Genomic DNA, 11,968 nt, shown 5'->3' on the forward strand with positions numbered 1-11,968 from the left:
GCTACAAGTTTAACTAAATTTATAAAAAAAATATAATAATATTTACATTACCAAATTAGTTTTATTAAATTAATAATTAAATATATTTTTATAATAAATTTATCTTGGTCGAAAATAATACTATTTTTTTCTATAAACATGATCGAACTTAAAGCAGTTTGACTTTACCAATATCTTATACCCTGCTTAGCCAGTTTGACTTTATCAAAGTCAAAATATCTTATACCCTGCTTAGCCATGTAGCATACCCAACAGATCGTACGCTTACACAAGCAGGCCAACATGTCGCGTTGGTAGGCTCGACAGACTTACCTTCGTTTATTATAAGTTGCTTTGGTATGTTTCGTGATAAAAATATTTCTATATATTCCTATAAACTTATAATATGAAACCGAGAGAGTACCAATGTTGGTTGCTGACAAATAATTGTCGCTGTCAACATGTTTGGCCGTTGCCCGTTCCCAGCACAAGTGTGCACAACAATAAACACAGATTTTAGCCATCAGCAAAGCCGAAGAGATAGTTGTCAATACTTAACAGTAAGCATTCATGCCGAGAGCATAATTATGGTGCCACATGCAAGGCGAACTCCAGTCCAACAAAACAAAAACACCACCACCTAATAAGTGCTAGCGCAGGGCCGCATGCATACAGAATTTCACCTTCTATCATAAATTATACATGGACTACGACTTCTTGACACACTCGATTAAACAGGGGCTAGAGTAGCAGCAGGGCACATTATAATCGCGCGATTTCATACTAGCTACTTCATGTATTTTTTTTTTCAGTCAGGCTTTCGGCTGTTGACGATCGTCCTGTTGACCTGAAGAAGACGATGATCCAACCTTCTTGAAAACTCTACCACCGAAGAGATCTTTCCCAAACCTCCCCTTGAAGGAGAACTGCTTCTTAAAACGGTTTCGGAACATCGTGCCACTGCGTCTTGCCACAAGGGCAGACTGATTTCTCTTCAAGCCATGATCACTACGAGAAGGATTTGCGCTGGTACTTCCACCAGAACCACCAAGAGAGAAACTATTACCTTGATTCCTACGAGCAGATCTGAGGGCAACATGTAATGGTTCCGAGAATGAGACACACCCTTCATCATCAGTGCCTCGTGTGCATAGAGGGCAAGGTGGTTCATGGACTTGACTCTTTGGAGTACTTTCCTCGAGACAATCTGCGTGGAAGACATGGCGACATGGAAGGACCGCCGCTACTGGCATATCAGAATTTTGAACAATCCGGTTTGAGGTCCATGGTGATTTCTGCCGCAGGAATCTCTCGCATAAGCCACACTTAAGAAACCTCACTGAACTTGTCGGGGATCTTTGGGACTCCACACTAATATGATCTGAAATGTCAATGGCATCACCATCATATCCAAAATCATAGCTACTAGCATTGCTCCATCTGAATCCTTCCCTCCTTGAGCTTGTGTTTGGCTCTGGTGAAGCCTCTACCTTCCGAAACTCACTCAATGCATTGTGGAACTTGAGCTCAGGACTTGCCAAGCTGCGCCGCCACACAGGAGAATCATCACTAGGTGTTGTTCGCCCAATATTACTAGCTTCAGGCATCCCAGAGGCTTCTGCTTCCGACACTGGATTACGGAAGACAAGCGGGTACACTGGTTTTGACATGAAAGATCGCCTTCCCAGATGATTGCGTGGTAAATGTAAGTATGGTGGTTTACTAGAAGATGCCAGCTGACTTGACTCTGAGAAGGGGGATGCAGAACTGAAACTGCTTACTGCAGTTAATTGTCTCTGCAGCATGCGACAAAAATAAAAGTCAACCACATGATACAGACTGCAAATTCTTGCATATTTTGGTTAAGAAATAAAAAACAGTCAGAAGATTGGGGAGATAACTAATTAAAAATATAATATAGGTTACCTCACTGGATTGGGGATAACCAGAAGTGTCAGGTCTTGATCCTGGACCAAACAAAATAAAATAAATGTTAATTCAACAGTAAGGGGTCCAAGGAATGTTTTGTGGCCTGCTTCAAATCGTTGCAGGAAAGCATGATGGAAGAAATAGTTTTGAGCAATTGCATGAGCAGCTGTCTTTAACTTGCACCCCAGCAATGCACATCTCATTACAGATGTTTACAGGAATTTAATAGTTTTCCTTAGATTTCAGTTGCCAAGGTAGCTTATATTGCTTAAAATCAGTGAGAATGGAAAACTGGATAACTAAATGGGCAAAACCACTTATTCTAATCTTTTTTTTCTGAACAGTCTAATATGCCTAGTCAATAAATTGTATATATCCGTGATATGCATGACTAAAGTATGATCCGCAATATATAGTTGTAGTTCTCCAACTCGTGCTTATGTTTGTATATCACATATCAGTACGGATTTTACACCCAAGTTCCACACCATATATTCATCTTTATTCTCATGGGAACATTATTCTTCCGGTTCAAGTATTCCGGGATTCACAAGACAGATAAATTCGATATAATATGTGATCCCTGTATACAGACTGGCATGCTGTTTAGTAAAGCATTTGATGTGAAAGATTAGATGAACCTTAAAAGAGAACGGCCAACACGTACCCCAGCGGCATAACCAGGACAATCTTTAAAAAAAAAAAAGCCCGTCTAAACAGCATTTATGTGTTAATTCTTGATACATGATAGAGTTAAAAGTTAAAATTTAAGTGGTTAATACTCTCAGACAAAACTCACAGGTGTGTTCTGATTGCTAATGAGAAGACATGCTTGGAGTAGATCATAAAGAAAATCGCTTAATTATCACCAGATCACTTTCTCGACCTAATCGTTGTTTCCCCTCAACAAGATCAAACTGAGTGCCTACACTCTTCCCTGTTCTCTTGCTTGCTCATGGTGCCACCCTTGCCAGTTGCCAAGGACACCTACGTCACTCTGCTGCAGAGCAATGACTGTGGCCGCCACCGACAAGTCTTCCACCACTCCCTCTTCAGGCGCTGTCACAGATCAGAACCCCCTCTCCAATTGACCAGACAGAAAGCATGCAAGGGAAATTAAGCAATTCGCAAGCCTGCTAGTTATATTCCTCGTTTACAACAATAGCAGTTTCTTGATTGTTGGAAGTTGAAGAGGAGCAAAGGAGCAGAGTGTGCATACTGCGCACAGATCTTCTTTTTTTTTTCACAATGGGGGAGATGATATCAGTTCAGTAATTGTGATGCAGCAGCATATGCATGAAGTCAACTTTAAGTGGCACTAAAGAAAACTGATAGGTTCCAACAGTATATATCAAAACTAGGCATTTGCTTGGTATAGACCTGTTTTCTCTAAACATAATATTAGAAGAAAAACTGATGGAATGTATCTTTACAGGAAAAAATCATGTCGATCTCTCTAAATTCAGAAAAAAAAAACATAGTTTATTCATAAGCTTTTGTGTTGTGTGTATGCTTCATTTGAACGTGTAGCTTCATCAAGCAAGAATACAGAGCTCCAGTATTGAGAGAGCTAGAACTCACCTTTAACACTAACTATTTGTGTGCAGAAGTTAAGATTACCAAGTTATGTTGTTTCATATAACAAATTAACAATAACTACCCTATGTTACAGGATGATGCTAGCCTTCCAAATGTTCTCCTGACATAAATTGGCTTAGAGTTTGATGCAGTTTTTTTTTCACTGAATGTTTTCATTCATCTTTTGCATCTTCTCTATTCTTTCTTTCTTCAGTCGAGTAGCTATTTTATGTCAAAAATTCTGGTAAACATATAAGCATATTAAGCAAATAGACCATGTGTAGTGAGTTCAAGATATCAACCATATGTAACCAGGGAGAAGTGTGTACCACCTGCAGGTGTAGAGAACTCGCCGAGATCAAATCTTTGAAGAGAGGGCGTCCATCGTGGAGCCTGGAGACTATCAGCTGGACTACCAAAATAAGACAGTGCCCCATCTGATACAGAATGCTGGTGATTCAAGTACTGGTCACTGCCAAATGCACTTCTACTTCCTTTACTATGGGATGACAGTGATGATACATAAGGTGGAGCATCATGAATCCTGTGTGGCAATCCATCAGATGGATTCCTGCAGTCCCATCTCCTTGACATTGGAGGAGAGAAGCTTGAATTCATCCGCCAGCAAGGTTCATTAGGATCCATAGAACAGTCTCTGCTTGCAAGATTAGACTTTGTCCCATGTGGCCTCGCGGCCACGCAGCAAAGAGCACCCGTCTTGACTAATTTTGCCAATCACGTGCAAGTACTACTGACTTTTTGTTTGAAGGATCAAAAAGGTTACTGACGAGGCAGATAACTGGTTACATCCAAGTCAAGGAACAGAGGACATCAAACGCATAGTATCACCTGTTGCATTTCCAGAGCATATGTCAGCAATATTTGTGGTATTTCTTTTGCCCAAACGGAAAAGTCACTATGTTTATCTTTAAAAAAAGGGTTATCATGTTGAATTAACAAGCATGAAAACCTGGTTGCACAACCCAATCCATATCTACCCATCAACACCTCTTGGCCATCATGCAAATCAGCATACAGCATACTATGCAGTTACATCAAATATAGTATTATACATCGTATAAAGCTTAAGTTCCTCAAACAAACTCAGTTATTTCCTAAAGTTTCAACCTTTTCCCCACAGGCCACAGCATGCGCAAATATTCAAACACAGGGGCGGATCCAACTTGGGTCATGGGGGTTCAGTTGAACCCCCAAAATTTTGGGGGAACAAACAAACTGTTACTTGTATTAAGGCTATTAAGGCTCTGGAATTAAGAGAAGAGCTTCTTTCAGATCTAGAAGAGAGGCTAGGGTTAAAGCAAAGCAAATTCCAGACAGAAATACTCCCGGTGGGAGAGAGAGGGATGAATCAGAAAGAGGATGTGGATGCTCACCAGGATCCCCTCCCCTCCCCTCCCTTGCTCTGCTCGCCAGAAGGAGATCGTCGCCCCTCCCTGTTCAGCCCGGGATGGCGCAAGGAGCGGAGGAGACGAGACGGGAGATTTTCTTTTACGCCAACGGAAGGGGGAGATAGTCGAGTACACCGGCTTTATGCCTTTATGTCAATTTTTTCACTACTCTATAAAGCAAGCTAGTACGTTACACATCTACGTTGGGATAGAAATGTATTGACTATTATTGGTATCAGTACATATTAAAATTAATATATACTCCCTCCATTTTAAAATATTTGACACCGTTGACATTTTAGCACATATTTAACCGTTCGTCTTATTAAAAAAATGTGAAATATGTAAAACTATATGTGTACATGAAAGTATATTTAACAATGAATCAAATGATATGAAAAGAATAAATAATTTCTTAATTTTTTTTGAATAATACGAATGGTCAAACACGTACTAAAAAGTTAACGGTGTCAAATATTTTGAAACGGAGGGAGTATGTAATAAGTTAATTATAATGTTCGTACACAGAAATGAAGATAAGTGATGGAAAAGAACACGCCACATAGGTACCTTTTTTTTATAGTATTTTTCTTCTTTGAGGGTTTGGCCTTGCTTATAGAATTAAAACAAATGGATTTATTAATTATGATTTGATAAATAGAATCTTGCAAATCTTGACCTTTATATCTACTCCATGATTCGTGCTCAACAGCATCTTCCTCTAGCTAGCTCTAACGGTTTAGCAATGTTGAACGATTGAGTAAGGTTTAGATTTACAGCAACAAACGGCATCGTATTTTCGCTTATACTTATATTTATTAGCCAAAATTTGAATTTTCAACCTTAAATTTAAAACTGATTTTAAGTTTTTTTTTCATTGAAGTTTATTTTTTTCCTTGCTTTTATATTACTAAGAACACATATATAAAAATTTTATTCACAAATTATTCCTTTTTTTTTGCAAATATGCAATTTGACTTATTTCACGGATAATTCAAACCATGGGGTCGAAAGCTTCTTACCTTCATGAAAACTGAGACAATCATAACATGCTTTATTAATTTGTCCTTAGGCCTAAGTTTAGTTTCAAACTTTTTCTTCAAACTTTCAACTTTTCCATCACATGAAAACTTGTCTACACACACAAACTTCCAGCTTTTTCGTCACATCGTTTCAATTTCAACCAAACTTTCAATTTTGATGTGAACTAAACACACCCTTAGTCTAGTCATATATGTTTCAAATAGTCAGTCTCTCAAGGATGAACAGGGATGGTAAATGGTAGTGAGAGAAACAAGAGATAGTGGTTAAGTAGGAGGGGCAACAATGGTGAGATTATGAGAGCCCTCAAGAATGAATATAAATAACTGAGGAGACACTAGAAAACAAGAAGATGGTGAAAAGGAAGACGTGGTAAAGTAGTTTACTGGTGGTCCTATACACTAAAATGGTAGAAAGATATGGTATGAATTTTATGGATATAACTATCTATAGTTTTTTTAAGAAAAAACTCTGATGGTGGTGGTGATTCTGCCACTAGTCCACCACACACCACTATTATCATATGGGTCCCCAAACAACGAAATAGGTGGATGTTTATCCCTTCACCGACCCTAGTCATAGAAACATAATTTTTTAAGTGAGATATAAAATGATGAAAAATATAACTTGGAGATATTACAGTAGATATAATTTTATTTTAAAATTCGAGGTTTAAAAGTGTAGGGTTAATTTCTCTTTTTTAATTCTTGTTGCAACAGATAGTATACAATTAAAACTTAAAAAGGAGATTATGAAGTTGAAGAATTACGTGCTTGTGTTCTTTGTCTATGATTGCTTGGTCGTGATCTAGAAATGATGTTGATTAGTATGTATGTAGCATACAAACCAATAATTATGGACTTAGTACATGAGATGAATGTTAGTTGACAAAAATGTTATATGTTTTGCATTATTCTAAAGAGCATTCAAAATTAAGAAACGTATGAACATGTTCAAAGTCAACCAGTTTCATTTTTTTTTTCAGAGACGTGTAGACAAGAATGAGAGATAAGCCAGGCCGATAACAGCATGCCTATATATATTACTGATCTAATGTTAATATGCTGAAGTTCTTAAAAAGAAGTGTTAAGACTGAATATGCATACCAGTCCGGCATGCAACGACCCGAGGTGTGTGCCGTTCTGATATGCAGAAACGATGCCAAATGAATGGAGCCTGACAAGTGGGTCGGTGATATATATAATTGTCCTTTTTGCCTCGTTGGTCCTGTTTATGCTAACTCCATTTGCGAAAAGCTGAAAAGGTGTGGTACTTGGCAATGGTTAAGGTGTAGCACATCAGCTTATCTGCTTGATTGCTACCGACAGAGTGATGGTTGGATCATGGGCCCAAGACGAAAAGAAATTCAAAAGAAGTGTTTACACACTGAATAAATACGGATAGCATTACAGGAGATGGTTACGTAACGTAATGATGAAAATATTGAGGTGCTAGCTCATTTCTTTGTTGTGCTGTTAAACTTTAATAGGCTTTAATATTTTTTTCTTGTTATACATGACTTTTCAGACACGAGGAGTATAAAATAAAATTGACGGTAAACGGGACCAACCAAAGAATATTAGGTAGCTGCCTTTGTCAATCAAGCAATTTAAAGTAATGACATGAGATGTAAAGGAGAGAGGTTTAAACATCAATTTTGCCAACAAATCATGTCGCCTCCGCGCGTGGCTCCATAGGTTTGGCGCGAAAAAGAGAAAATGAATGCGTTATTCAGCAAAGACGGAACGTCGTTTTCAATTTTCATCATGCAAATTACGAAAATACTTTTGAGCTAATCTACAAGAACCATCGGATTATCCGATATTTATATCAAAAATTCCTGACATTCTTCCAGACTCTTGTCAAAATATAGCCGTTGAAATACTTTATACAAATCAAAATATCCGAGGTGGGATGATTTTTTCCCCAATAACTACTTTTTAGGTATCCTTTATATACATGAGCCTAGTCCTTTCTAGGATTAGCTAATTCATTTCATTCAAGTTGCTTTTTGCTACAGCTTTGTGCTAAAGTATTCTTGGATATTGAGCGCTCTCTCTCTCTCTCTCTCATCCCCTTGACTTTGGTGGTTTGATTCTTGGTGGTGTGTGGATTTGAAGTTTGAGACATATGGTGATGCGTTCTTTTGGATCTTTAAACACTAGGGTTGATTCCAAGATATTATAGGACTGTTCGGCAATACAACATTGTAGCCGGCGGCATGATAGCTGTGCTACAGCAACAGTATAAGCAGCATAACTTGTGTTGTTGGTATTGTAGCTGTTGCGGCTGTGCAGCCGCAACAATCTCCTCTGAAGGCCCTATATAAAATTTATTATTCTTGAAGGTTTAGTACTCCTAAACGGTTATGCATCGTTCTTGAGCCATCAATCTACTTGTGGTTGCTCGAGAGAAGTTTGTAAGGGCCAGATTCACCCTTGCAAGGAAAGAAATACATCTAGTGAAAGAGGGAGTGCATTTCTATAACCCCACAAGGATAGGGTTGAAAATGACCTGGTTCCCGGTTCTATGTGAGCTTCTCAATAGAGAGTAGAATCTCCTAAATAGTATAATCTCCGGGAAATACTTCATCGTACAAACCATGGTGGCATTCCTCCATAGTTCCTTGTTTTCCACTTTGATACTTGTGCAGTCTTTTAGCTAGTTGTTTCTTCCTTACTATTGTTGTTTGAGTGGTGGATCTAAGGGACCGGAATACATCTATATTAGTTTGGACATTTTGATATTGATCGGAGTTTTTGACACAATATCAGAATATTCAATCAGTTTTCGCTTTAGGCCTTTGAGATAAAAGTGTGGCATCAACCCGAATAGGGAACGTGCCCGTGTGTGAATTACGCTCACAACGCATGCACACGAATTTGCAGTCATCACTAATAAGGATTTAAAACCTCGTATGAGCCTTCTTCTAATTTAGTAATGGACATGTGAGTGAAAAATCGAATGCCGTAAATTTTACAGACTCTTTCTACTAGATCATGTAAAGCAGTTAAAGTCGATCTTTGTTAACATAGAGTTTGTTTTCTTAATGGCACGTCAACCTATCCTTTCCACTCTGTTTTACTCCCTCTATCCTAAATTATAGGGCGTCCTTTTGTTTTAGAAAAAATAAACTCGGTAATTTTTTACTAATAATCATACTAATTATATTATGTAAATATTATGCATGTTATATCACTATATTAATTTTTTTAGGGTATTATATCACTATATTAATGTTTTAAAGTAGTATGTTACATGAACATAGGACAGAAAGTTGGGAAAACCAAGGAAAAGTCGTAACAGTGGGTGTTACACGGGCCTACCGAATGGGCCTCAAATCCATTTACAATGGTCTAAGCAGCATCCTTTTATAGGCCTTCTTGACCTGCACTGACGATCGGGGCCAAATATTTCCGGTGGGCCGATCGTACAAACGGAGCATCCAAAGCATGGAGCGAAGCAATCCTCTCGTATCCATCCTAGCGTTTGCCCTGCCTCCGCTTCTCTCCCCTCTGCACCGCCCGCCTTCCACGACGAGCGCATGCAGCGCCTGCAGATGGCACATGCGCGCGGTCACGGCGCGTGTGTGGCGCGTAAGGGCGGCCGCTGTACGACGGAGCCGACGACCACACAACACAAAAAGTCACAAACCCACACGGCCACAACCACCCAAGGTGCGACTTGCGAGGCGCCCCAGCCCAAACCGTCCGTCCCGAACGTTCGCGAGGGATCGGATTCCGTTCCGAGGAGCAAGAGAGCAAAACACCACACACACCACCACGCGACCGTCGCTCGTACGCGCGCGACCACTGAATCCTCGGTGTTTTTTCCGCTCTCGGTGGTCGCGCCTCTCGGCGGTGGCGCTCGTTCGGATGCAAGTGCAACGGTCAGTCAGTCCGTGGTTTTCTGTGATCTCGTCGCCCTGCCATTCGTTTCTCTCCAGATAACGGGTATAGTACACCTTGCGCGTGACACGTACCGGAGCCTCTCGACAAAGCCTCTCGACAATGGCCTTCTCGTCGCGGCGCTGATCGATTGATCGTGACCACCTACTACTGATGCAGATTTTCCACGTACCCCCTCCGAATTCTTTGTCGTGTACAGTATACGCGTTAGAGGTTGGGGAGCTGAGGGCTCCATGCCGTTCACTCCGATGCCATTCTCCGTGGTTTTCAGATAGGATATAGGATTACGAAAACTATTGTGGCGGCGCGTTCACGAGAGCAACAACCGTAGAGAAAAAAAATCTTTAACCTTCCAATCAAACGCCACGGAGGAGTTCAAGTTTGCATCAGATTAGGGCAAGTATAAAGGTAGAGACCGGTAAGGTCTCTACGTTAATTAGAGAGGCTATTACGTTATAATAGTTAAGACAATACTGTCTCTAACATTAATGTACTAGAATACTTTCTTACTAGTGATCTTTCCTTTATTAGACTCAATGCAACGAAAAATTTCCTAATAAATACTAAGAGTCGACTCTATGCTGTTGTCATGCGTAGCAACCATATTTCTTTTTCCTTCTTCCTCACTCTTCCACGTCACCAAATATACTTGCATGACAATAAAAAGAGACCACTAATAAAAACCATTGTACATGCCCTTACTTTTTGTAAAAACTTTCCTTTAGGAAGGCAGTAGATTAGGGAGCCCTTTGGAGACTGTTTCAGATTAAGCCTAACTACACGGAGAGCGCTACGCGTCGGACGTACGGTGCGAGACGAAAAATCGGACGCATCCATAAGCTGTCCCGTCGTCATCAGCCATCTAACATCATCAAGCATACATACATGCAAAAAAAAATTAAACTATTTTTTCTCTTAAATTATTTATCCAAATCATGATCCGATTGCACCATTAAATTCGTTGCAATTAAATCTATAAAACAAGACCACACATGGATATATTCCGGTGAAAAAAATTAGCTTATTATTGAATTATTTTTAAATGTTGCACGTTGTTCCACCAAGTATATCGGAATTGTTTCACTAGGTAGATCGAAAATGTTTCAATCGTTTAAATCGGACGTTGTTTCACCTTATATAAAAACAATGTTTCAGCAAATAGCGAAAGAATGTTTCAAGTCACTGCAACATTTGATCCATGTAAAGTGAAACATTTTTTGTGGAAAAAAATGAAACGAAATCTCTTAATAGATGATTTCCATAATATGTGGGTGATTTGTTGTAAAAGATTTTTTTTCAATTCACTTTAGCATTAGATCTATACATAAACATTGTGAATACACTAGGTGAAACATTTTTAGTGGAACATTATGAGTACACTAGTGGATACTCCCTCCTTACTCTTAAAGGAAGTCGTTTTGGATAGCGACACGGTCTCCAAAGCACAACTTTGGCTTCTTGTTTCTACAAAAATATTTATTGAAAAGTGATATATGTATACTTTTATGAAAGTATTTTTCAAGACAAATCTATTCATATAATTTTTACATTTTTAAACTCAATAACTTGAGAGTTATTCATGATTTATATTCCCAAGGTTTGACTTCACTCAACCAACATATATACAACATTTACAAATAAACCAGTGAAACACAATAAACTACTTAGTGAAACATACAAATAGCACCGTGAGATATATTAAAGAAAGATGTATACATCATGACACTAAATAAATATGTGCAACATAATAGAATTTCAGCTGAAACATTTAATTTTCATATGTGAAACATTAACTTTAATTGGTTGAAACATATGTGTGCTTTTTTATTATAATATAGTCATGTGAGATCTTATTGTAAAGATTTAATTGTAACGAATACAATGGTGTAATCGGATCGTAGATTGGATGAGTAATTTAGAAGAAAAATCTTTTTCAAGTTTGCTAAAAATGTGTTATGTACATGCAAGTAACCTCGTGTCATCTCTTTTTCATGCATATTAATACCAGAAAGGAAGCATATGTAACATAGAGAGAGGATCTGACAAAGGCTGCATGCGGTAAAATTATAGTAAGAGGTGTCTGATTTTTTTCTCAGGATCGGACGACCGAACTGGAGCATTTCC

At 38.7% G+C, this 11,968-nt stretch overlaps 1 protein-coding gene across 1 annotated transcript; it reads right to left on the minus strand.

Annotated features, from left to right (window-relative positions):
- Nucleotides 1–520: 520 nt before the first annotated feature.
- Nucleotides 521–5,005, minus strand: LOC4332711 (uncharacterized). The gene is made up of 4 exons (XM_015776219.3): nt 4,881–5,005; nt 3,819–4,335; nt 1,906–1,946; nt 521–1,775 (listed from the first exon to the last, which is right to left on the minus strand). Exons 2-4 carry the CDS (start codon nt 4,129–4,131, stop codon nt 792–794), a joined length of 1,338 nt encoding a protein of 445 aa, XP_015631705.1. The 5' UTR covers nt 4,132–4,335; nt 4,881–5,005; the 3' UTR covers nt 521–791.
- Nucleotides 5,006–11,968: the final 6,963 nt, after the last annotated feature.

The sequence above is a fragment of the Oryza sativa genome, chromosome 3, assembly GCF_034140825.1.
Source record: "Oryza sativa Japonica Group chromosome 3, ASM3414082v1".
Taxonomy (NCBI): domain Eukaryota; kingdom Viridiplantae; phylum Streptophyta; class Magnoliopsida; order Poales; family Poaceae; genus Oryza; species Oryza sativa.